Here is a 25,608-nt window from a genome sequence, read left to right on the forward strand (position 1 = left end):
AACCTGTATTACTTACGCTGTGTTTTCCCTGACTGAAAGGAACTGAGTTATTGCCTTTGCGGTTACTTTGAGTGGTGAGGTTATTTTGGGCCATGAGGGCTGGGGGCAAAGGTAGGCTGGGGAGCGAGCTGAAACTAATCTTTGGTTTTCAAGCCTCATATGCACCGAAATCTAATTTTTGTTAGGAGTAGAATTAATGTGTATACATTAATGTGTGTACATATCATCTGCTTGTTTATTACTTGAAACTCAGAAAAAGCACATCAATGATTTAGGAGGGATAGCATTTTTTATTCTTGGTTCCATATTTAAAAAATAACATCGTTTCCGTTTTGAATTAAGTGGAAGGGTTGAGAAAGGTCACTTTTTCTGCTTTATAATCGCAAAAACAAACCAACCTTAAGTCTGCAAGTTTTAGATACAAGAATACCCCTGATATCACCATGACATAACAAACCAATTCTGCCAGACTACAGATAGAGAGGAAAGGAAAAATTATGACTATCAGAAAGCAGCAATACTTATTAGAAATAACAGGTAACCTTAGGAAGTTATCAGCTATGAGTTTTAAAGCCACAGAACTTTGGATGTTAAGGAAGGACTGTATGCATGGGTAACAGACAAAGTGAAGAAAAGCTGTTATCGATGCAGAGCAGCAAGTCAACCCATCCAGTGAGCAAACTAAAAGGTCCAGCAGCCATATATTTTAATGAAGTTACTCAAGATCCCCCCTCTCTTAAAGCAGTCCAGAAATCAGATGGTGGGAGATGGGCTAACATCATCTTTATCAAGTATCTGCAAAGGTTACAAAGATAGCCAGGAAAGCCTCTCATGGCGAATAGAAGAGATACCACAGAAATGAGTATTTGATTCTCCCAATATTTAGATCTTGAATTAGGTTAGATCTTGACCTGCTTCTACCCGAAGCTTGATTCTTCTAGAATGTTCTTGCATTCCTTTAGATTTCACATATACTTGATTTCTTTAAAGATCACTGCTTTTCCTTAGGGATAAGCCAATGTGGATAAGGGAGACAAAAAGGGAATAAATGTTAAGATAGCGTGGTTTTAAGGTTTTGATACATAACTTCAAGACATTTTCACAGAGCACACTGCTCTCACGTTAGGGTTAAAGTGAAACTTTCCATCTGGATAATGCAGAGGAGGACATTCTTCCAGGGAAAAATAAGAACACTAAACTTCCCTCTACTGGGCATCTTCCTTCAGGCACTGAGACTGCAGCCATCCAATAAATGGGGATGGGCAGAGAGAAAAGACTTCAAAAGTCACAGATATACTTTGATAGCTAATTTTTGGCAAGTCTGGCAATGAGATCTTTCCATTCTCCTCTTTTCTTTGTGATGTATGTAGGAGTGAGTAGCTGCAATAGTGATTCTGGCTGTTGCCTAAAGAAGTTCTGACACAAGGCCTCAGTGTTACAAATCACATACATCCCACAGTCATAACTGTTTTGTTGAGCAGGGGCTTTTTCTTCCACAAAGGCCAGTTTGTCTCCTTTTCTGCCCAAGAAAGCTTCCAGTTTCTCTGCTACCTGCTTTGCATGGACTGAGTTACTTCTGCTATGAGAATCATAGTGAAAAAAGCTATTTTTATCTTGGACATAAACCAACAAACTCCAATGGGTTCCCCCAGCTGCCTCGTTGGAATTATCATTGATGGCTAAAAATAAAACTCTTTTGTTGGGGAGGTCCAGGGGTTCAAGGAACATGGCAATCTCTGCTCGGTTGCTAGTGCACTTGATGAACTGGGTAACTTCAGGGCTGATGAAGCAGACACGGTCAGAACAGTCATGAAACTGACAGTTGGCAAAGTACTCAAAGGCAAATCCAATGATATGGTCATTGAGCCAGCTTGGAGGATCCAATAGTGAGACATCTGATTGCCGCAGTAGACTATCCATGTAACTCAAGACTACAGGGTCCATCTTGTACTGACCAGGGTTGATGAGAAATTCCAGAAGCTGAAGGAGAGCAGAAGATAATATTTACTGTTGAATATGATGCCTGGGTGTAAAATGAGGGTCATAAATAGGAGCTACTCTTACAGGGTTTTGGTAAAGATTAAATATAATGGCAAAGTGTTCAGCAAGAATGTCTGACGAAGAGTAAACATTCAAGACACCCTAACTTACGTGCTATATATTAACAATTAGTTAGAATGAAAACTTTGGAAATTTTTCATGCTGAACCAATAAACATGATTTAAAAAAAAAAAAAGATTTTATTTATTTGACAGAGAGAGACACAGCAAGAGAGGAACACAAGCAGGGAGAGGGAGAAGCAGGCTTCCTGCTGAGCAGGGAGGCCGATGCAGGACTCCATCCCAGCACCCTGGGATCATGACCCAAGCCTAAGGGTCTGGGTCTTCGCCCAGTTGCCCAATGACTGAGCCACCCAGGTGCCCCAATAAGCATGAGTTTTTAATTTCCTCTTTAGAGGAAGAGTTTTGTTAAAATTATAACAAATATTTATGAAACTTCCTAGCATTAACCATATACTTATTTGTCCCTTTATGCATGATAATAATGGCAAATTATTTTTATATTAAAGTGAATTTTCAAAGAGTCTAAAGAAAAATGTTGCTCATTAACAAAGGAAATAGTTTCCATTTCAACATTAATTTTAAAAAGATAAAAATATTGCTTCCTCATTCCATAATGGAAAATGACAGTGATTAGAGTTGTAGTTAAAAGAACTACAATTTCGGGGCACCTGGGTGGCTCGGTGGGTTAAGGCCTCTGCCTTCGGCTCGGGTCGTGGTCTCGGGGTTCTGGGATCGAGCCCTACATGGGGCTCTCGCAGAGAGCCTGCTTCTTCCCTTCTCTCTCCACCTGCCTATCTGCCTACTTGTGATCTCTGTCTGTCAAATAAGTAAATAAAATCTTTAAAAAAAAAAAAAAGAACTACAATTTCAAGAATAGAAAATTGTGAGAGTAACACAAATGAAAACCATTCCTGGTTGTGCCCGAGTTGCGAGCATGAGTGATATAATATGTCCTAGTTCACTTCCCATCTTTAACCTCAAGTGGTAAGATAAAGACTATGTAATTTTATAATATAAGCTAGGGGGCACCTGCATGGCTCAGGTGGTTAAGCATCTGCGCTGGGCTTGGGTCATGATTCTAGGTCCTGGGACTACGCCTCAAGTTGGGCTTCCAGCTCAGCAGGGAGTCTGCTCCTCCCTCTCACTCTGCCTCTCCTTCTTCTTGTGTTCTCTCTCTCTCAAATAAATAAATAAATCTTTAAAAAATACATGTAAGTTAGAATTTTTTTGTAAACTGAAAGGTAGTTAGGCACAGGAATCAAGAGACCTGGATCTAGCCCCAGTCCTATCACAAACTTATGCTTTTGTCCTGGCTTTTGTTGTCTGTGAAAAGGATATAGATCTGCTTTACATCCCTCAGTGAAGTGTAGAAGAGGCCACACAGTTTCACTCAAAGGTAATGGAAAGAATATAAAATGTTGTACCAACAGTATTTATATCATTAATTGCTATTAGTAAGGAAAATCTAGATAGCACTCCATACCAATGAAAGCAAATGAGGTTTGAAAACAAACATCTATTCCTCTTATCTTGTCCAAACAGAAGCATGACTAATTTAGAGTAGAGCAGGACAAATTATATGAGTTTTAAGATTAATATAGTCATGGTCACCCAAGGTAAGGTGCTAACAAAGACAGGAAGTCTGATCAGAGTGGAGGGTAACATAGTATCTGAGCAAAAGAGAGCTAACTGCTATTCATGACCTGGCAGCATTACATCACTACAAATCACAAAGCAATCAACAGTCACATGAAGAAAGAGTACAAAACAAAGCATACTGTAAGAAAATGTAACCATCTCTGTGAAAGACTGGGCTAGAATAATCAATTTAATCAATTCTGGCCGTTAGACCAAGTTTCTACCACTTGATCACACTACTAAAATAATAAAATTTTGTGGTACAACCATTTTCCTGTAATTAAAACCCCGCAAAAACCTACACAGAAAAATAAACATACCCCTCAAGAGAAAAAGCCTAAAGTAAGTGAGGTAACTAAGAAGCACCAAAGATGGTTTTAGGTGCATAGAGTATATCATGGTTGAACTATTTCAGAAACAATATAAAGCTGTTTATGAGAAAAAAATGTCTTAATACAGATATACAAAATAAGATGGCATGAATTAAGGAAGAGAGAATAACTTCAGCAGAGACACAAACTAGAGCCAGGACCAAAGTTAACGAGGCATAGAGCACATTGCTATGGGTGGGCCACAAATCTGGCTGTAAGCTTTTTGGCAGCTAACCAGAGAGCATTAAGTTAAACATTCACAATGTCCATAAGGTAAAAACAAAGCAATTGCTCAGAAGAGGTAAAAGCATTCTTTGTATTAAGTTTAGACAGTTTTTGTTCAAGAAATTTTCATAAAAGATACAGTGTATCATAATGAATAATATGCCAAAATATTTTTATAGTAGATGAAGTAGTTTCAGAGGATTGTTTCTTAAAAGAATCCTTCATGTCCAGCCTGATGGCAAATGAATAAATAGCATTCTAGTAAAAGCAAGTCTATGGAGGCTAGATACTCAGCTTGCTGCTGATCTGACTTAAGAGTAAATGAATATGAAAAGGGAATGACTGCTTGTGCATCAAGCAAGTCTCCCTCAAACTCCCACCGCCCCCTTCTCCATGCTTTCATTGAATACTGTGTAGTGGTAAATGCCATATTGTACTGCCTGGCAAATACTCGGAGACCTACTCTCTACACTATCAGCTGAAATCAAATTCGTATCTTAATAACCAAACCAACTAGGGACAGAAATCTACAAGGAGACCTGAAAAGAGAGGCATCTCAGCTTGGAGGGAGTGACCAAAAAGGCCAAGATTTCTTTCAAAAAAAGTCTTAGTGTTTGGATTTTGAAAATACCCAAAAGACAGATAATGGGTCAATCAAGGATCTGGCTCTATCCCACTGGATGGAAGGATTGCATGACTACAATAGTTTAACCACAACAATCCTAAAGCAAATGGAACCAAACTAGCCTTTGGCCAAACCATCATTAGCAAAGAAAAACTCTAAACTCCACATCTGAAGACTTAAATTTTAGACTCAGTTCTGTCACTCATTGGCCGTGTGATCATAAATAAACTACTTAATTTCTTTAAGCCTCAATATCCTCTTCTGTAAAGTGAGAATAATACATGACCTTTCTCACAGAGTATATGTCAATATAAAATGAAGAAACACTGATAACTAAGATTTAAAAAAAAATGTAACATAAAGTAGTAGCTCCAGACATCCACTGTGTCATGGAGAAATTTATATCCCAACAACGGGTAACTGTATTTCATTCAATAAATGTTTATTGAGTGTTTCCTCTGTGCTAGGGACTGGAAATACAGAATGGGAATGAAATAGTCCTAATTCTTACCCTCACTGAGCTTAAGCTCAGTGAAGTTATAATGTGGTTATAATGAAGACATCATAAATATACATATATTTATGTATATATTATATATATAATACATATATAATGAAGACATCATAAATATACAATTATTTTAGTCAATAAACACCTACTGAGAACCCAATTTTTTAAAAAAGATTTTATTATTTGAGAGAGAGAGAGAGAGCATGTGAGAGATCATGAGCAGGGGGAGAGGCAGAGGGAGAAGCAGACCCCCCCTTCCCTGTGCAAGGAACCTGATGTGGGACTTGATCTCAGGACTCTGGGATTGTGACTGAGTCGAAGGCAGACGTTTAACTGACTGAGCCACCCAGGCACTCCTGAATACCCAATATTAGCTACTGTGGAAGATACCAAGATGTACAAGGTAGCTTATAGTCAATGAGATAAGAAACCCACAAGGGGCAGAAATAAAATGTATGGGAATTCAGAATAGGGAACAATGACCCCTGGCTAAGAGGGTGAAAGGGAAGGAGAGCTGAGATCGGAAAAATTTCACGAAGAAAGTGATGTAAAAGTGGGCTCTTGAAAGGCAGGTAGAGTTGGATGCATGGAGGAGGGCATTAGGAAGGTAAGAGACACAAAGGAAGTGCCTTAAGAAGAGTGGTCCAGTCTGCCTGGAATGAAGTTAGAGTCAGGATGCAGGTGAGGGTAGATGAAGATTATCAAAAGCTAAATGGTAATGGACTGAAATCCAGGTGAAAGAGTTCGAAATTTATACTGGAGGAAATGGGAAGCCATTATGGCAAGGCTGGTGCTTTATTAAGTTTACTAATTCAGCCGTGGTATATAGGATTAATTGGTAGGGAGAGAATATGGAAAAAGATGGGCGCCTAGGTGGCTCAGTGGGTTAAAGCCTCTGCCTTAGGCTCAGGTGATGATCTCAGGATCCTGGGATCGAGCCCGGCATCAGGTTCTCTGTTCCGCGGAGAGCCTGCTTCTCCCTCTCTCTCTGCCTGCCTCCCTGCCTACTTGTGATCTCTGTCTGTCAAATAAATAAATAAATATTAAAAAAGAATATGGAAAAAAAGATCAAAGTAGAATTTTATTGAAAGGGATAGTGAAGATATAGGAGGAAATGACCTAAATCAGGGGAAATGGTAGTAGAAATGGGGAGGCAAGGAGGAAAAGGTACTGTAGACAGAGACTCAGTAAGTGACCAGAGAATAGTGGATAAGAGAGAAGAATTGGGAAATGGTCTGTGGGTTTTAGTTGGGGTGACTGAAAGGATGATGATCCCGTTATTAATGGGGTAGGGAAAGGGTGACAGAAAGGGACCTACCAAAAGAACCAAGAGCCATCTAGAACCATCCTAGGGATATTTCCTTTCTATATAGTGAGCACTGTGGTTGGGGTATCTAAAGTACAATAAATGTTTGCCAGAGGACTGAAGCATTTCAAAGAAAGGAGTCAGACCATACGGATTAAGGAAAACAAGATAAATAAGGCCTCTTAAGATGTTTGTATGATCTTTTACAACCCCATTTTTGCTTTGGTTTTGTTTTTTCTGTTCTTCTCTGTTAATTAACAGTAAATTCCTTCAGAAATAAGACCTATGGACTTGGTCTTAGTGGATGGTAAGGAAGATTGGGGAGTGAACTAAGGAGGCAATAATCTCCCAATTCTATTTGTAAAGTCCCATAAATCATACTATATTTCTATGTTTTGGAGTTAGGGGGCTTTGGGTCCAGGCTCTGACTCTGCCACTTGCCTATCTATGTGACTCCGGGCAAGTTATTTATTCTTTTTCTGGGCCTCATTCTCCTCATCTGTAAAATGAGGTAATAAAAACACCTTCCTCACAGGGTTGTTACACAAAATAAGAGTAAAAATATTCGGCATGGGGACGCCTGGGTGGCTCAGCCAGTGAAATGTCTGCCTTTGGCTCAGGTCATGATCGCGGGGTCCTGGGATTGAGCCTCACATTGGGCTTCCTGCTCAGTGGGGAGCCTGCTTTTCCCTCTGCCTGTGGCTCCCCCTGCTTGTCCCCTCTTTCTCTGACAAATAAATAAAATCTTAAAACAAAACAAAACAAAATAAAACAAAAAAACCCACTCTGCACGTCATCTGACATACAGTAGGCTCTCAGAAAGTTTTCTTCCTTGCTCCCTATATTTCAGGTGGTAATAATGGGACTTGGGAATTTCTTTTTTTTTTTTTTTTAATATTTTATTTATTTATTTGAGAGAAAGAGAGAGAAAAAGAGGGATAGAGAGAGAGAGAGAGAGAGAGAACAAGCAAGGTAAGTGACAGGCAGAGGGAGAGGGCGAAGAATGCTCCTGGGGGAGCGGGGAGCCTGACACACTCCATCCCAGGACCCTGGGATCATGATCTGAACTGAAGGCAGATGCTTAACAGACTGAACCACCCAGGAGCTCCAGTAACTTCTTGAAAATAAAGCATGTTTGTCTTTTTTATAAAGTCACAAAGTCATAAAGGACAGACAGACCTAGCTAGGGCATGACTCTGTGCTCTGTGCTTTACCTTTGGCATAAGATGAGTGAATGCTAACTCCAGAGAAAACTGTTCTCTCTACCTGAGGGAAGCAATGATGTTAGTATGTTGTCAGTATATACAAGCCCTGCAATTATAGTTTATTGTATCTTCCAACTTCTGTAGCTAAAGAAGGTAATATTGAAACCAGAGCATAGAACAGTTATAAACAAAGGCTTATTTTTTTTAAAAAGAGCCTACTCTTTCATATTAATCTTAAAATCCTTAAACCCAAGCATATTACTTGAATATTTATTATAAAAAATAAGGTAATTACTAAAAGGTAATAAAAACAGCCTTAAAGGGAAAATTTATAATTCAACATTTACCAACCTGATTACCTGCTGATATAATTAAGGGAAGAAACTGCTGGCTCAGTAGAAAAAAAACACTAGGTTGGGAGTCAGTTTCAATGAACTGTGTTCCAAAGGAGTGCTGTGTAATAGTACTTTTGGTGACTATGGAAATGTTCCTTATAGGTAATGTCCAAAATAGTAGTCACTTGCCACATGTAGCTACTAAGCACTTGAAATGTGGCTAGTATGAACTGAATATTTAATTTTAATTAACTTAAACTTAAATTTAAATATCTACATGTGGCTATTCGCTACTGTTTTAGACAGCACAGTTTCACAGATTTTATAGGTATTTTTTGAAATCAAAGAAATAAGATTATATAGTTAAGTAAGATAGGGAAATGCTGCATCCTAAAACTCCTTACTGGAGATTCATAAGGCACATAAGCATATTAGAAGCTAGAAGAAGTTCTGCAATAAAGAAAGGTAACTTTTCTTGGTCTTTTTTTTCTTCCCCCAAACTCACTTGACCATGAGACACTTTTTTTTTTTTTTAAACAGAATATCTATCAATACCTTATTGTCTGTGCAATAAAGTCTGGGATATGCTTGCTGAGCTATTTAACAAATGGCACTGAACAAACTGTGAAACATTTGATAAAAAAAAGAAGTTAGATCTCTACCTCATACCTTATATTAAATTATATTTTAGGTGGAGTAAAATTTAAGTGTTAAGGAAACAAAAATATTGGAAGAAAATAGAGCTTAATACACTTACGTGACTGGCCAATAAACACATGTAAAGAAACTCAACACTTGACTAGTCATCAAAAGAAATCAAGTTAAAGCAAGATTTCATCTTTAGCTATCAAATCAGTAACGATGAGGAAAACTGATAAGTCGCAATGCTGAGAGACCATGGGAAAACAGGCATTCTCCTTGTTTATAGGAATATAAACAAATGCAAGCTTTTTGAAGGGTAGTTTGCCATTATACTTTAATTCTTAAGAAATGTCTACAAGCAGGCATTACACTTTCAGAAATCTATCTTAAGGGAAACATTAAGGATGTGTGCAAAAATTTAACAAGAATGTTCATCACAGCAATGTTTATAAGAGAAAAACTAAAAGAATCTGAAAGTTCAAAAGAAGACTGGTAAATTTAAATAACAAGATTTCATGCAAGGAAATATTTCAGTCATTAAAAAACAAAATAATAGATACAAATTTACTGACATAGATATTCATGATATGCTATGAAAAGGAAGTTTAGGGCGCCTGGGTGGCTCAGTGGGTTAAGCTGCTGCCTTCAGCTCAGGTCATGATCTCAGGGTCCTGGGATCGAGTCCCGCATCGGGCTCTCTGCTCAGCAGGGAGCCTGCTTCCCTCTCTCTCTCTCTCTCTCTCTCTGCCTGCCTCTCCATCTACTTGTGATTTCTCTCTGTCAAAGAAATAAATAAAATCTGTAAAAAAAAAAAAATAAATAAAGCAAATAGCTCATCTGTTAAAAAAAAAAAAAAAAAAAAAAAGAAAAGGAAGTTTATACAAAACTTGTACAAAACGGGGGCACCTGAGTGGCTCAATGGGTTAAGCCTCTGCCTTCTGCCTGGGTCGTAATCTCAGGGTCCTGGGATCAAACTCCATGTTAGGCTCTCTGCTCAGCAGGGAGCCTGCTTCCCCCACCGCCCCCCGCAACTCATGATCTCTGTCAAATAAATAAAATCTTTTAAAAAAATTTGTATAAAATATACACAAAAATAATCAAGAATGATAGCCAAAGTTTAAATATCATTTTAAAAAGAGAATTATTAGGGGCTCCTGGGTGGCTCAGCGGGCTAAAGCCTCTGCCTTCGGCTCAGGTCATGATCCCAGGGTCCTGGAATCGAGCCCCGCATGGGGCTCTCTGCTCGGCGGGGAGCCTGCTTCCCTTCCCCTCTCTCTGCCTGCCTCTCTGCCTGCTTGTGATCTCTGTCTGTCAAATAAATAAAATCTTTAAAAAAAAAAAAAAAAAAGAGAATTATTAGTACTTCTTAGCTTTTTTCCTTCTACCTTTTGATACTGTCTGCTTGCTTTATTTTTTTACCCTTTCTTTTTATAGTGAGCCCATAACCAGTAAATACAGCTATTTCCATTCAGGAAGAAAAAAGATGTACCACCTCCCACTCTTACACTGACCTAAAATATGTCTGTTTCTTCAGCTCACTGGTCTCACTTCTGTCCTCTGGGAAAAAAACAGAGGAAGTTTAATCTCTCTTCTACGAACCTCAAACACAAAGATGTAAAATTAATCTGTTTACCAAAATTGGATTACGTTCAACTTCTAATATATGATTCCATTTGCGATTTCACAAAAAGAATAAAATCCCAAGACTAAATGTGCACTTCATGGCAGCATAAGCAGAAATATTTTCAGGAAGGAAGTTCAAACTTTTTTTTTTGTTGTTTCAATTTCCCCCATTAAACATTTCCTTTTAAAGCTAGCCTAAACCATCCAAAGATTTGTATAAAGTGGAATATCAAAATTACCATCAAGATTTATATATCCCTCTTGAAGGCAGAGATTATTAGAGTTCACTCATACTTGTTTTCTTTAGTGATTGACAAACTGGAGAAATTTTAATAAATGTTTTTCCTGAACAAAATACAGAAGTAAAATACATTTTGAAAAACTCCTAAAAACAAAATTGTCATAAACATAGGAAGATCTCTTAATTTCATAAATTGCTTACAAATTTGAGCAATATTCCTCTGATATCAATATTTTATAAGAAGAGGAATTCAGCTCTCAAAGTAGAAAAACTACTTGGTATGATGATTGTGCCTATTAACTCTACTACCATAAATCCCATTTGGTCCTGCCTTGGGCCAAACTAGGTGACTTTTTAGTATTTCTTCTAGAACTAAGGTTCTCTATTTACTGCTCTGTTACTACGTATGGCTATCAAGGGCTAAGGTGTTGTTGACTATGAAAAGAATTTTATTCTCAGTCTCATTTCTAATTCAAAGGTTCCATTTATAATTGTACCACATTTTTTTCCTTCCTCTAAACCTGATGTAAACACCAGCCTTTTCTTAAACTGTGCTTTGCTGAGAATTTTCTGAGAAATGACTTTTTACAACGGCAAAATTTAAAATACCTGGGGTTGTTAAGACAGTGTGTGGGGAGGCCAATAGATTCAATGAGAGGTCTGAGTAAGATAATATTTTATAAAGGAGTGGACAGATTTTATCATATGCATCAACACATTAAAGTTCATAAGGTGTGATCAAGCTAAATTTGTAATCTGACTGATTTCTTAAATAACCACTGTGTTCAGCACACAGTAGATATATCCAAACACAGTTTTAAAGAGTATGAAAACCCACCATCTTTTAATCTTATTTTTCCTATAGATTTCAAAGCCTGGTAAATAATTATTTCATAAATAGTTAAGAGGTAAATTGTTATTACAAACTCCCACTTAATGGGTTTCAAAAAAGTGGTTGGCACATAGTAGAGGCTCAATGAATATTTAAAAAATTAATAAAAGAAATAATGAGTATATGTTTTATTGTATTGAACTCATAGGAAAACAAGATCTGAAGTGTCCCAATTATACATAAGGAATTTTCTGTTGTAGCAATTTGTCTTTAAATGTTAATTAACACAAATATTTGTGAGTTATCTGACCCAGCTTGACTTATATATTATATAAGGGCTTAAGCAGGGCTAAATATTTCTAGCAACTATTTATTTTAGCTGCTGATGTAAAATTCCAAGTTACTACAATAGTAATGAGAATATTAGAGCCAACTAAGGCCAAAAATCCCAAGCTTTTGTTTTGAAGGAATTGAACCTACTACAGTACTCTGAGAGAGTATTTATTCATTGGCCATAAGGGAAGGAGGGCCTCAAGTTTTTTTTTTAAGATTTTATTCATTTATTTGAGAGAGAGAAAGAGACAGCGATAGTGACAGAGATAGTGGGAGAGAGCACAAGTGGGGAGGAGAAGGAAAAACAGATTCTCCCCCTGAGTAGGGAGCATGATGTGGGTGGGGCTCAATCCCAGGACCCTGGAATCATGACTTGAGCCAAAGGCAGACGCTTAACTGACTGAGCCACCCAGGCACCCCAGAAGGCCTCAAGTTTTTAAACCTATAATCTAGATGCTCAAAAATACTAATTGTAATTGGGACAATTTTTTTTCAGTTTCAAGATTGTGTTTAGTGCTTTTCTAACAGATGATGGTGTGGAAGGGGAAGCCATTTAGCTTGAAGACAGAGAAAAGAAATTTCAGAGATCTTTTGTAAGTAATGAAGATTCTTAAAAAGCTTTGTAAGTTTCACGTATTCTTGCTGCAGATATATCTGTTTCCCCTTCCCCTAAAAAGGAGAAAACAGATGAACCTCAACCTCTATATGAACTTGATTCTCAGTCTGTATTGAACCGTATCAGTACTCAAATGGTCTCCAATAGTTAGATGTATAAGATCTATATAGGCTAGTCATGCTGGAGAAGGTAGTCTCTCAGAGAAACTGATTCAGAAAGTTAACTTTACATTACTTATTTGGATTAGTTAACACTTGGACCCCAAAATCACTTTTTTTGAATATGTTTTAAAAAACATACAAGTTGGGTACTAGCTGGAATCTGTAAGTTTTGCATAGTCTGGTATTGATCAGTTTCTTTCTTTCTTTCTTTTTTTAAATTACTGATCAGTTTCTTTCTTTCTTTCTTTTTTTTTTTTAAAGATTTTATTTATTTATTTGACAGAGAGAGATCACAAGTAGGCAGAGAGGCAGGCAGAGAGAGAGGAGGAAGCAGGCTCCCTGCTGAGCAGAGAGCCCGATGCGGGACTCGATCCCAGGACCCTGAGATCATGACCCGAGCCGAAGGCAGCGGCTTAACCCACTGAGCCACCCAGGCGCCCCAATTACTGATCAGTTTCTAAAGAGATGGGTTATCTGGGCTTTGAGGACTTCCTTTTTGTTTGCTAATGCATTCTACTCATCTAAGAGGTTTAAGAGATTGACAAAGAGAAAGCAATCTTGACCTTAAAAAGTCAGAAATATAGGACTTACAGGTGTAGATGGAATTTAATCAAGGAAGGCCTTAGCAACACCTGGGAATCTATATATATTGTAAAAGCCGTTACCCATCAGAAGTACTAACATTATCACTTAGAATACAAAAAAATGGGCATCTCTATTGAAAGGTATGTGATCTAGTCCAATTTATATTTCTTTAGACTAGACAGTCACACTGGGGAAACAAAATAACATAGCAGACCCTTTAGAGATCACATTATAGTAAAATTTAGTTAAAATTAAGAAAAATTATTTACTGTTCCAGACTCTTCATTCCTGTCTTCTTCTTCTTCTTCTTTTTTTTTTTTTTTTTAAGATATTTATTTATTTATTTATTTGACAGAGAGAGAGAACGAGAGAGAGAGATAGAGAGATCACAAGTAGGCAGAGAAGCAGGCGGGGGTGGGGGAGCAGGCTCCCGGCTGAGCAGAGAGCCCAATGTGGGCCTTGATCCTAGGACCCTGGGATCATGACCTGAGCCGAAGGCAGAGGCTTAACCCACTTAGCTACACAGGTGCCCTCATTCCTGTCTTTTGACAATCCAATCTACACATTACTGCTAGATTAGTTTTTTAAACAGAACGCTAATTAATTATTCTACTCAAAAAATTTTAAAATCTCTTCATTATCTGCCAAATTTAGTACTAATTATACTCTGGCATTCAATGATTTCTACAAAAAGAGCCCCAATGTATCTTTCCCAATTTATTTCCTAGTAAATGCTCCTGCATATATATAAGTACAAGCTCAGTATTCCTATAGGCCCAAATTGTTAGGCAATGATGAATTAGTACTGGTTGCTGCCCTTAGGTACAAGAGGAAAAGAAAACAGCCAGTTCCCTACTCTCAGAGAGAGGCTGGGAAATGAACACTATGCCAGTATCTTCTGAGACACAGATCTGATCTGTCATGTTCTTGCTTAAAACTATTATGGTCAGCTTTTTATAAATCTATGCTCCATGGGCCAGGATGCAGTAATTATTAAAGGTTCCATGAACTTGGACTGGGAAAAAAACTGCATCTTGATTTTTGATAATATCTAACTGAAATTTAACATTTTCTTCAGTAAGTATAGGATAATCCACAGTAGTATTAGCAGTCCCTCTATCTTTTCACCAACAGAAATATATTTTCATATCACACTGAAGTTTTTAAAAATATTTCAAAATTTCAAAAGTATTTCAAAATACAATTTATACTCATCACTATTTTGAAATTACTTGCTACCAGATGTTAATTAATGCATAAACACACATATGACCACATCAAACACCTGTTTTTTAATATTTTTAAAATTTTCAATAAAACTGATTTTGTTTCTATTATTTTATTTTCACATTTAAAAACATTCTGAGATAGGGGCCACAGGTCAGGCTGCCAAATAAGTCCATGGTGTAAAAAAAGGTTATTTTATTTTTATCTTTGTTTTTTATAGCTATTAATTGCTTAGAGTAGATAATCTAAATACTTTAGCCTGGAATTCAAGGCTCCTTATCATCTATTCACACCCACTTTATCATCTTTATCTCTGCCCCACCCCTACCCTTCATATTAATTCCTAGTCATATAACGCTGTCTTATCTGCAGGCAGATAGACAAGTTTTTGGATTAGCCCTAGTTAATAGACAGTAGCCATGCACTGCTTTGGCTTTGCCTTATAGAGACCTGCCAACTGAATTTTTTTTTTTTTTTTAAAGATTTTATTTATTTATTTGACAGAGAGAGATCACAAACAGGCAGAGAGGCAGGCAGAGAGAGAGGAGGAAGCAGGCTCTCTGCTGAGCAGAGAGCCCGATGTGGGGCTCAATCCCAGGACCCTGAGACCATGACCTGAGCCAAAGGCAGCGGCTTAACCCACTGAGCCACCCAGGTTCCCTGAATTGTTCTTTTAAAAGGTTTGTTTTCACTAATACTATGAGATCTAAATAGGGTTATATTTTAACTGTCTTTATATCTCTCTCCTAATTTAAATGATTGCTGAATAACAGAAGACAGATTCTAAATTGGCAAGGCACTGCAGTAATCTCTAGGGGAGTAAAGTTAATCTTCGAATCTCAAGCTGACTTCGCTCTTTTGGGGACAGAAATGAATATGCCCTTGATTGAGCTCTAAGGTTGGATCCCCAGCTGATAGATGCTGCTGGATAGTAGGGAAAGGGGAGAGCCATGAGGTGGACTTCATAAGATTGAGGGATGGAACTGTGCTGAAGGGAAAGGCAGAAATGACGCCTTTCCCACGGCCAGGAGTATTTATCCAAAATTGCCATCACTGTGCTCAAGCTTTGCATTCCATCCCCAACTCTCTCATCCATTGACTTCCATCTTAATGTTACAGAGCTAACGACATCAACTTCCTGCCCTTCCTAACTTTCCATCCTTTCTTTTCCTCTAGTGGTTCTCAACCTTCAGTGCACTTCAGGAGCCTTTAAAAAATACTGACGCTTGAGCCCCTCACCCCAGAGTTTGTTAGAACAGGAGCATTGGTTTTATTTTAAAAACAACAACGGGGCACCTGGGTGGCTCAGTGGGTTAAGCCTCTGCCGTCGGTTCAGGTCATGTTCTCAGGGTTCTGGGATCAAGCCCTACATCGGGCTCTCTGCTCAGCGGGGAGTCTGCTTCCCTCTCTCTCTCTCTGCCTACTTGTGATCTCTCTGTCAAATAAATAAACAAACAAACAAAAAAACCACACAAAACACAACAACCACAACAACCACACACCCCCCCAAACACACAAAAAAGCTTCTCAGGTTATTCTAACGTGCACATAGGTTGAGTTCCACTACTGTCCTTGATGCTATAAATTAGCCACCTTCATCCATGAATCGTCCATTTGTGGGTTCCATGGTACACTTTTACGCCTAAGTCTCCCATCTTTAAAGATTCTTTCTGCCCACATTCTCACCCCTCATCTCTCTTCACCCTTTACAACGATGCTTTTTTAAAGGGTAATCTACGCCTATGGTCTGCACCAACTCTACTCCACCAACGTTTTACTCTTACAGTCAATACTGTCATATGTTTTTGCACCCACCGTTCTCTCTGCTTCTATCTCCTATTTCTTGGCTAGCCACGCTCACTAGTCTTCTAACACAACTTAGGAGTGACTCAAAGGTCACCTTGGAAACAGTTTCCCCCACTCCTTCCACAAAATCAGGGGCTCCTCTTCCATGCTCAGAGGGTTCTCTGCTTTTTTTTCTGTCATACATTAAAAAAAAAGATTTTATTTATTTGTCAGAGAGAGAAAGCGAGCGCGCGCAAGCAGGCAGAGGCAGAGACAGAAGCAGGCTCCCCGCCGGGAGCAAAGAGCCCGAGGCAGGACTCGATCCCACGACCCTGGAATCAGGACCTGAGCGGAAGGCAGACGCTTAAGGACTGAGCCATCCAGGCGCCCCCATAGTTTTACTTTATTACTACTGCGGATTTTCTCAACGTCTCCCACATAACACCACACTTGAGAAAGCTAAAATTGTTTCATTTACTTCTGACTTCCTAGAGTATGAAGCACGAGAAAGCACTCCGTGAAAAGTCTGAAAATTGAATGGAAAGTCAGACTAGGAAACCAAGGCGGGGAAATGCCGGGGAGAGGGCGTGTGTGTGGGAAGGGGCGTGTGCTAAGAGGGGCGGTGCTGAGAATCCGGCACCAGAACTGGGAAGGGGGCAAGGATATGCCAAATCCGCGAGGGCTGAAAAGCGGCTCCCCGCCGGGACAGACCGCCCGACCAACCAAAGTGGGAAGGCGGCTTCTTACCTGCCTCGGGCCTCACCACCCCAACCAGCCTTCAGGCACCTCTGTGTTGGCCGGAAAGCGAAAGCTACGGTCGCAAACCCAGAGTTTTTTACCCCAACCTTGCGACATTCCTCTCTACTGGAGTGAGAATTTGAGGCATGGTTCCGAGCTCTGCCGTATGGTGAGGAAGAAAAGTCTGGGCGGGGCCGCCTGGGGCGGACGAATGGGGCGTGCCTGCGCAGGCGCCTGAGGTACTCTCTGGCGGCGTCACGTGCGGGGGCCAGGCCGGCAGGCTGGCCGGCTCCGGCGGGCGGTAGGGGGCGTGGGAGGTAAGTGCGCGCGCGCCTGCTCGTCTGCAGCCGGGCAGTCGCGCGGGGCGGGGCCGCGTGCGCGGGGTCGGGGGCGCGCGGGCCTGAGCAGACTAGGGACGCGGCGGCGGTTGGCGGTGGCTGCTGAGAGTACCGCAAGGACTGTGAGAGGAGGCGGCGGAGGTACCCGCGGCACCCGCAGAGACAGCGAGAGCGGCTGAGGCGGCGGTCCGACGCGTGCTCTCTGGGCGGGGTGCGGCGGGGTATGTGCCTGCCCCGACCGGGCGGAGTCTCTCTGACAGGGCGGGGGATGCGCGGCGGCCGCTCTCTCGGACCCTGAGGCTGCTGGGCCCACCCTCCCGGAACCGTCCGACCCTTGGTGGCCTTAGCCTCTGCTGTCTCCGGCGGCCTGACCCTGGGGCCGCGGGTGGGAAGTGGCTTCTGGCGAAGAGGAGGGGGCTGTGGTGGCCACCGCGGCGGAGCCCGAGGTAAGACCCGCCCAAGCCGCGGAGCGGCCCTGCCGCCCGGCCCGGCCCACGTCTCGGTCTAGCTCTTTGGCTCCTGCGGGGCCGCCCCGCCCCGCCCCAGCGGAGACGCCCCGCGAGCGGGTCTGCCCGGGAGCCTCCCAGACACGCGATCGCCGCGCGGGGTCCCTTGTAGACCCCACCCAGCGTATCTTCCATTGGCCGGACACCACCCCTGCCCGCCAGCCCCGGCCGTTCTGGGGCCCCCACCCCAACACAGCCCATTAAAAGCCCCCTCGGACTCTCTTAGGACTCTTAATGGAGCCTTCAGGCACTGTTACGGCCTCCCGTAAGCTGACCCGGTCACAGTTCCTCCGAGACCCAGTCACGGCCGCCCCCTAACCGATAGCGACCCCCCAGCTCCACGGCACGTCCATCGCAGCCACCCCGTTCCTGCTGACCCCTTCCCTCCCAGCTTGCTCTCCATCAGCCCTACGCACCACCTCGGCTTTGGGGTAGTGTGGTGATGCTCTCACCTCCCAGGGGATCTGGTCAGCACCTCTTAGACATCATCAGACAGCAGCCTTTCCCCAGCCCTTCTCTCGGGCAGACCTTGTTATCTTTCTCTTTTCTTTGGTTGAAAGGGTTTTCCATTAAATCCTGGAGGGATGTTTGCTTAACCTGGTGTCTCCCCGCCCCCCCCCCCCCCCGCCCGTGGGGCTTAAGGGGACCAACTGACACCCGTGTTTGGAGGGTTTGATCTGGTGGCTGAGAAGGGAGGGACTGGGAAGAGTGTGGAAGCCCAGGGCAGAGGGTGTGTGTGTTGATAGGTCACACAGCCTGCTTCTCATCTTGTGTCTTCTGTAGAACGTGTGACTTTAAGGGACCTTTATAAGGATTAAATGACATTACACTAAGGGATGTGACAGTGTCTCCATGTAATATCGTTCGCTTCACCTTCCTGTAGATTTTTACGCATTTTTTCCCTCTGTTTTTGAATGATACTGGGGGATTTTTTTAATTGTGTTGTTTTGAATTTTCTGGAAAAAAGTAAGTTTTGTGGTTTTTCTTGATCTTTGAAGATTTTGATGTCAATTTAATAATACATTTCTGCTTCCTGAAGCAAGTACAGTTACCATGCAGTGTTGACTGATGTCATTACCAACAGCCTTAGATTTTTTTTAAACTTAGATTTTCTTTAAAAAAAAAAAAAAGGTAAAACCTCAGTAGAAATTAGTACCATAAATCCATCTTTTCTAATCATTTGGATTTTGCTCTTGTAGAAGTTGGCTCAGTGTTCATTTGTGGAGAAGTGCAGGATGTTTGAAAATATGGTTGCCCAAAATATTAATTTTCTTTGTTTTCATGATTTTTCAGGTTCTGTTAACTTAGTTTAAAATAAATATTAGCGAATTTTGGGTCATGTTTTAAAATCTAACATCGACTTTATGTATTCATAAGTCTAGAGCTGCTGTGTAGATAGATCTCTTTAACTCTAGATCTCTGTGAATTACTGCTAATGGACATCTCCACTTGGATTCACATTTCACAAGCACTTCAGCCTTGTACAAAATAAAACTTTTTTTTTTTTTTAAAGATTTTATTTATTTGACAGATCACAAGTAGGCAGAGAGGCAGGCAAAGAGAGAGAGAGGCAGGCAAAGAGAGAGAGAGGAAGGCACTGAGCAGTGAGCCCAGTGCGGGGCTCGATCCCAGGACCCTGAGATCTTGACCTGACTGGAAGGCAGAGGCTTTAACCAATGAGCCTTTCAGGTGCCCCTAAAATAAAACTCCTTCTCTGCTTCTCTTTCTTCCAAAAAGAGGGAGACAAACTGCAACAAAAAATTTTGTTTTCGATTTCCTATCTTGATGATGATCTTCATCTCCAGATGATCTTCATCTCCAGAAGTCTTCAGGAACCTGTGACTCATCCTCCACTCTGTACCTTACTACCAGTATCATTAAATCCTGCACATTCTCCCTCATGATATTTCAGATAATATCTTATTGCTATTTTTGTTGTTTCTACTTTATTTTTTAAAAGATTTTATTATTTATTTGAGAGAAAGCAAGTGAGAGAGAGAGAGAGAGCGGGAGCGTGAGAGAGCACAAGATGGGGGAGGGTCAGAGAGAGAAGCAGACACCCTGCTGAGTGGAGAGCACTAAGTGGGACTCTATCCCAGGACTCTGGGATCATGACCTAAGCTAAAGGCAGATGCTTAACTGACTGAGCCACTCAGGTGCCCTGTTTCTATTTTATCTTAACCCCAGATGTCTGTTGTGCTGCTCCTGTAATGCTTTCTAAGTGGTCTTGTTGCTTTCTCTTTTCTGCCTCTTGTTTTGCCTCCCATTCATTATCTGCACTGCTGCCAGATTAGGTGTTCTAAAATGCTCTTTTCGTTAGGCTGTTTCATTTGCAAAGAGGAGACTCAAGTTACAGTAAGTAGTAGAGTGCTTTTTTGAAAGGAAACATGCATAAAGGAACCTAGGAAAAGCTAAACAACTTGGTCTCAAGAAGAATAGGAGTTTAATAAATAAAGCTAGAAGCAGGAAAAGACAGATTTTACTCTAGAGCTCTTTGGTTAACTTGTCTTAACTATTCTTACTATTTCCCTTAGGTTTACTTTTTCTCTCTATTCCATTTTTTCCTCTGCTGTCTCCTAACTTCCATTTATTCCTAACTTCTACTTCCTTATAACTACTCTGTTACTTTTGTGCCAGCATTTTGCCTCCTGGATGCTCTCGTTTTAACTTGAGCTCCTGTTTACTGACTTCTTCCTTCTCCCTGGAATCTTCTGGTTTGAATTTCTAAGAAACAATCTCCTTGGCTCAGGTCTTTTTCTCACGGGCTGCTACAAGTCTGTATACCTGGGTCATGTGATCACTCTGGGCCATTTAGTGTTGGCCATGTGTTTATTTGTGCCTGTGGGTGTGGGGCAGGATCATAATGGTGAAAAGCATGGGGCAGTGTGTAGGCTAATTTCTCACAAGATGGGATCGCAAGTATGGCACACACTATAAATGACGTTTGTAGTACAAAAGCAAATCTGATCATGTCCTTTCCTATTGAAAGATCTTTAGTGCTGTCTCACTGCTTTCAGGATAAAGCTTAACTGTAGCATGGACTGTATGTGAGATTCCTCATGACCTGTTACTTCTCTAGGCTTTCCTTCCTTAAATTCTTTGATCCACCCTTATTGAACTGGGGTTTCTGCTCAGATAAGGCACTTTTTCTCTGGTCTTACCATCTCTGTGCCTTTCTTGTCTTTCCCTTCTCCCATTGAGAACTCAGGTCAGTTATATCTTTAGGAAGCTTTTATTTATTTTTTTTAACCTGTAGGTTGAGTTAGATGCGACTCCTGGGTGCTCCTACATAGTATTTGATTCTCTCATAGCTCCCTAGTGAACTTCCTAATTACTTGTCTATTTTCTTCACTAGGCTTTAGCTTCTTTGATATCCCTATAATATAGGAAGAAAGGTTTTTAGATTGGGAATTTAAATAAGCTTTTTATAAATTACAAAGTATACAAAAAAGTACACAGATGCTAAATGAATTTTCATCAAGTAAACACATCAGTGTAATCAACACTCATAGTAAGATGCAGGATATCACGACTCCATAAGCCACCTCATGTGCTCTTCTAGTTACTTATCCAGTTTAAAGAGGATTTAATTTTAAATAGGAAAACCTCTTCAATGTACAGATTTTTCTATGTATTTTGTGTGTATCTTTAAAAATAAAGGAGACAAAGATATTGGGATTTTGATCCTATAGAAAGAACAAATATAAGTTATGTTGTAGAAGTGCAGTTTTGCCTTCCAGTATGTAACAGACAAATTTAAAATCGCATTGTATTAATATTCTAATATTCAGTTGTGGGATGTTTGTATTTTGGTAGATTTTCTTGTTTATAAGTTTAATATTTTAGAGTGTCAAAAAAGGATATCATAGATCAAAGAATATTTGTTGAAAATCGCCTATTAATTTTGAATGGTGAACTTGCTGGAGATGTGTAAACACGTAAAGCTCTTTCCAAATGGTGTTTGGCCTCTGAGTTTTAATGTGAATTATGTTGCTAGCATATTTTGGCAGAGGGGTCATCCAACGGGCAACCGGAGTGTAATTTTACATGTACAGTTAGGAAAGTACTAGCTGTCCTATGTCATAGACAGCTGGCTTGCTACGAATTGGTTCTTTTTTACAACCAGCAATAATTTTAGAGCGTATTTTTTCTTTTTCTCAGTTTTGATTTTTCTTTATCATTATATAGTTTTTTGAATATGAAAGTGTTTTTTTAAACATACTTTCTCCTTAGACGGGCTTTTTTGTCTGTAAATATTAAATCCGTTAAGGCCAGTTAAGTGGAAAAAATATGGACTTTCAAACCTGGGTTTCCAGTGACCTCAGTTCAGTTTCCAGCCTCCTCACTTCATAAGCTGTCATTTATAGGCAAGTCATTTAACGTTTCTGAGCTTCAAGAATGTTCTTTTCTCGGGGCACCTGGGTGGGCTCAGCGGGTTAAAGCCTCTGCCTTCGGCTCAGGTCATGGTCCCAGAGTCCTGGAATAGAGCCCCGCATCAGGCTCTCTGCTCAACAGGGAGCCTGCTTCCTCCTCTCTCTCTGCCTGCCTCTCTGCCTGCTTGTCATCTCTGTCTGTCAAATAAATTTAAAAAAAAAATGTTCATTTCTCAATTAGAAATATTTACCTGAGACAAGGTTATCATTAAACACTTTATTTAAAAGAGTAGGCACTTAGTTGATATTCAACAAGCCCCCCCCCCAAACAAATGTTTATATTTAAATAGGAGATCAGAAATTTAAAGAATTTCATTGTGGGGCATTAAAAGTACATGGCTAATCAAAGTTAGGTGTTAATAGAAGTAAATCTTAGAAAGATAGTTGGCTAGCTGTCTTTCAAGTGTGATCATACTTTTGAAGTAAAGAAATTTCAAAGAAATGCTTTTCTTGATTAATAGATGTGTTAGAATATATTTTGATTCACTGTGAGGTATAAGAAAGCGTTCTGTTTGCCAATGACAAACATTCCTTAAATCATTGACAGATTGTAGTACTATTGCTGTTTGTAGTGTGTAAGTATTTGTTTGAAATCTGTTTACTTACATTGATCAGATGATAGTGGGATGAGTAATCTCTGAGTTTTTTTCTTTTTTAAATGTAACAGAGGAAGTTCTTCAGGTGACTCTGTAGATATGTGTTTTTTTTTTTTTAATTTTATTTATTTGACAGACAGAGATCATAAGTAGGCAGAGAGGCAGGCAGAGAGAAAGGGGCTAGGGGAAGCAGGCGATACCGGGCTCCGTCCCAGAACTCTGGGATCATGACCTGAGCCAAAGGCAGAGGTTTAACCCACTGAGCCACCCAGGCGCCCCAGATATGTGTTTATAAACGACTTTTAGATTGTATTTTTTCCTTACTTGCTTTTGCAACTTTGTCTTCTTTTAGTTCTCTTCCCTGCCCCTCCCCTCCTTTTTTTTTTTATAATAAAAAAACAGAAAAATATTGAAAAGTTGAGCAATTAGAACAAAGGTCATTGGTAGGTCTGCCACCTAGATTCAGGTTACCAATAGCCATCCATATTTGCTTTCCATATGTTTGTGTACTTCTATACTTTTACTTAATCTTTGAAAGCTGTAAATATTATGATGTTTACCTCAAAATACTTCAGTATTTGTCTTCTAAGAAAATAGATATTTTTTGGGTACTTGTCTGGTTCATTCAGAAGAGCTAGTGATTCATTTTTTTTTTTTTTTAAAGATTTTATTTATTTATTTGACAGAGAGAGATCACAAGTAGGCAGAGAGGCAGGCAGAGAGAGAGAGAGGAGGAAGCAGGCTCCCTGCTGAGCAGAGAGCCTGATTCGGGACTCAATCCCAGGACCCTGAGATCATGACCCGAGCCGAAGGCAGCAGCCCAAACCACTGAGCCACCCAGGCGCCCCGGAACTAGTGATTCTTGATCCTCAGGGTCATGAGCCCAACCTTGGGTGTAGAGATTATTTAAGTAAATAAAGCTTAAAAAAAAAAAAAAGAAAAGAGAATAGGTATTCTCCATAGTCACCATTACCAACATTTAAGAAAAATAACAGTAATTTCCTAATAGTATTTAAGATTCATTCTGTATTTAGATTTTTCCATTTGTTCCATAAAATGAGTTTTTCAAACCAGAATTCAGTCAAGATTTTTGCATTGCAGTTGATTATCTTTTTAGTCTCTTTTAATCTAGAAAAGCTCCTTTCTCTATACTTCTTTCTTATGTTATTGATATTTCTTTGAGAAGATCAGATCATTTCCTTGGAGAATGGCTTGTTTTCTACAGTTATCTGTTTCTTTGTGCTCTTGTTTTACTTGTTCCTTTGCTCACTGTGTATCTTATAAACTGGAAGTTATATTTTAAGGGGTTGATTAGATGCTTGTTAAAAAAGTTTTGGCAAGCTGCCTTCTGCTCAGGTCATGATCTCAGGGTCTTGGGATCGAGTCCCGCATCGGGCTCTCTGCTCAGCAGGGAGCCTGCTTCCTCCTCTCTCTCTGCCTGCCTCTCCATCTACTTGTGATTTCTCTCTGTCAAATAAATAAAATCTTTAAAAAAAAAAAGTTTTGGCAAGAATGCATCACAGGTGATGTTATATTACATGTTACATATTATGGGAGGTACATACTATCACCATTGGTGATAAAAATTTTATGAAATTTAAGGTTGGTGTTTGCTGTCCCTACATTGATTATAGAAATGTATTTTTCTTGCTATGATCATTAAGTACAATAATCTGTGGAGGTAATAACTTTGGTACCATATAAAATTCCATTCTTAAAGTATGTTTTATCTAATAATTTTAGCATTCTTTATTGAATCTTAGGCAAATTAATTACTTAATTGAAGGTTGAGAATTGGTGATTTTTCTAATTCTTTAATTCTTTTACACTAATTAGCTATCATTCTTCAGTTAACAAAATTTTATAATCTTCCATCTGCTGGGAGTGAACTCTAGTTCCTCCTAAAGGGCGGAGTAAATAAATGCTTAATTCTTTCTCATCTAATTTTCAAGTGTTACCTGCAATGGTGACAGTGAATGGTTTCATATTCTCTCGGGTTTTTATTTGTTGTGTTATAGTGAGTCACATTGTTTTTTTGATGCTGAAATCGTCTCAAATAAGGACATTGGGAGCCCCTCCAAGCATACTCCTTGTTTTTCCTTTTTTTTTTTTTTTTAAGATTTTATGTATTTAAAGAGAAATTGTGTGTGCATGCCTGTGCAAGAGAGCATGAGCAGGGGGAGGGAAAGGAGAGGGAAAGAGAATCTCAAGCAGACTCCATGATGAGTGTGGAGCCTGACTCTGGTGATCTTACAACACTGAGATCATGACCTGAGCTGGAATCAAGAGTCAGATGCTTAGCCTGCTGAGTCACCCAGGTGCCCCCATCAGTGTGTTTTTTTTTTTTTTTTTTTTTTTTTTTTGCATAAATGCATTATTAGTCTTTGAATGAGTCCTTACTTTTTTCCAAGATATCTTGGCTCACCATGGACTTTTCCTGTTTTAGACTGCGATTGCAGTCTAAATCGCTGACTGCAATCAGCGATTTCTCTAAGGAGCTCTGTCTCCTTATAGTGGAGGATGATGGGACTATCATTGCTTCTGGGTCTTGTCTGGAGGAGAAAAAAAGCATGAGGTCATATTGATAATTTTTTTTTTTAAGATTTTATTTATTTATTTAAGAGAGAGAGAGAGAGAGAGACAGAGTGAGAGAGCATGAGAGGGAAGGTCAGA

At 39.9% G+C, this 25,608-nt stretch overlaps 2 protein-coding genes across 11 annotated transcripts in view; one reads left to right on the forward strand and one right to left on the reverse strand.

The window, feature by feature from the left end:
* Positions 1-270: 270 nt before the first annotated feature.
* On the reverse strand, positions 271-17,245 carry SENP8 (SUMO peptidase family member, NEDD8 specific). Its single transcript, XM_059180520.1, has 2 exons — positions 17,072-17,245; positions 271-1,980 (listed from the first exon to the last, which is right to left on the reverse strand). The coding sequence occupies exon 2, from the start codon at positions 1,942-1,944 to the stop codon at positions 1,306-1,308; it is 639 nt and encodes a 212-aa protein (XP_059036503.1). The 5' UTR covers positions 1,945-1,980; positions 17,072-17,245; the 3' UTR covers positions 271-1,305.
* Positions 17,246-17,289: 44 nt separating this feature from the next.
* MYO9A (myosin IXA) overlaps positions 17,290-25,608 on the forward strand; it is a 297,273-nt gene continuing 288,954 nt past the window's right edge. For 5 of the 10 annotated variants that reach the window (XM_059180513.1, XM_059180517.1, XM_059180514.1 and 2 more), the window contains exon 1: positions 17,420-17,846. The gene's annotated coding sequence lies outside the window, so the exon portion shown is untranslated. Of the gene's footprint in view, positions 17,380-17,418; positions 17,847-25,608 lie in introns of those variants that run through there. The other 5 variants (XM_059180509.1, XM_059180516.1, XM_059180512.1 and 2 more) reach the window with 4 other exon arrangements.

The sequence above is a fragment of the Mustela lutreola genome, chromosome 7 (genome assembly GCF_030435805.1).
Source record: "Mustela lutreola isolate mMusLut2 chromosome 7, mMusLut2.pri, whole genome shotgun sequence".
NCBI lineage: Eukaryota > Metazoa > Chordata > Mammalia > Carnivora > Mustelidae > Mustela > Mustela lutreola.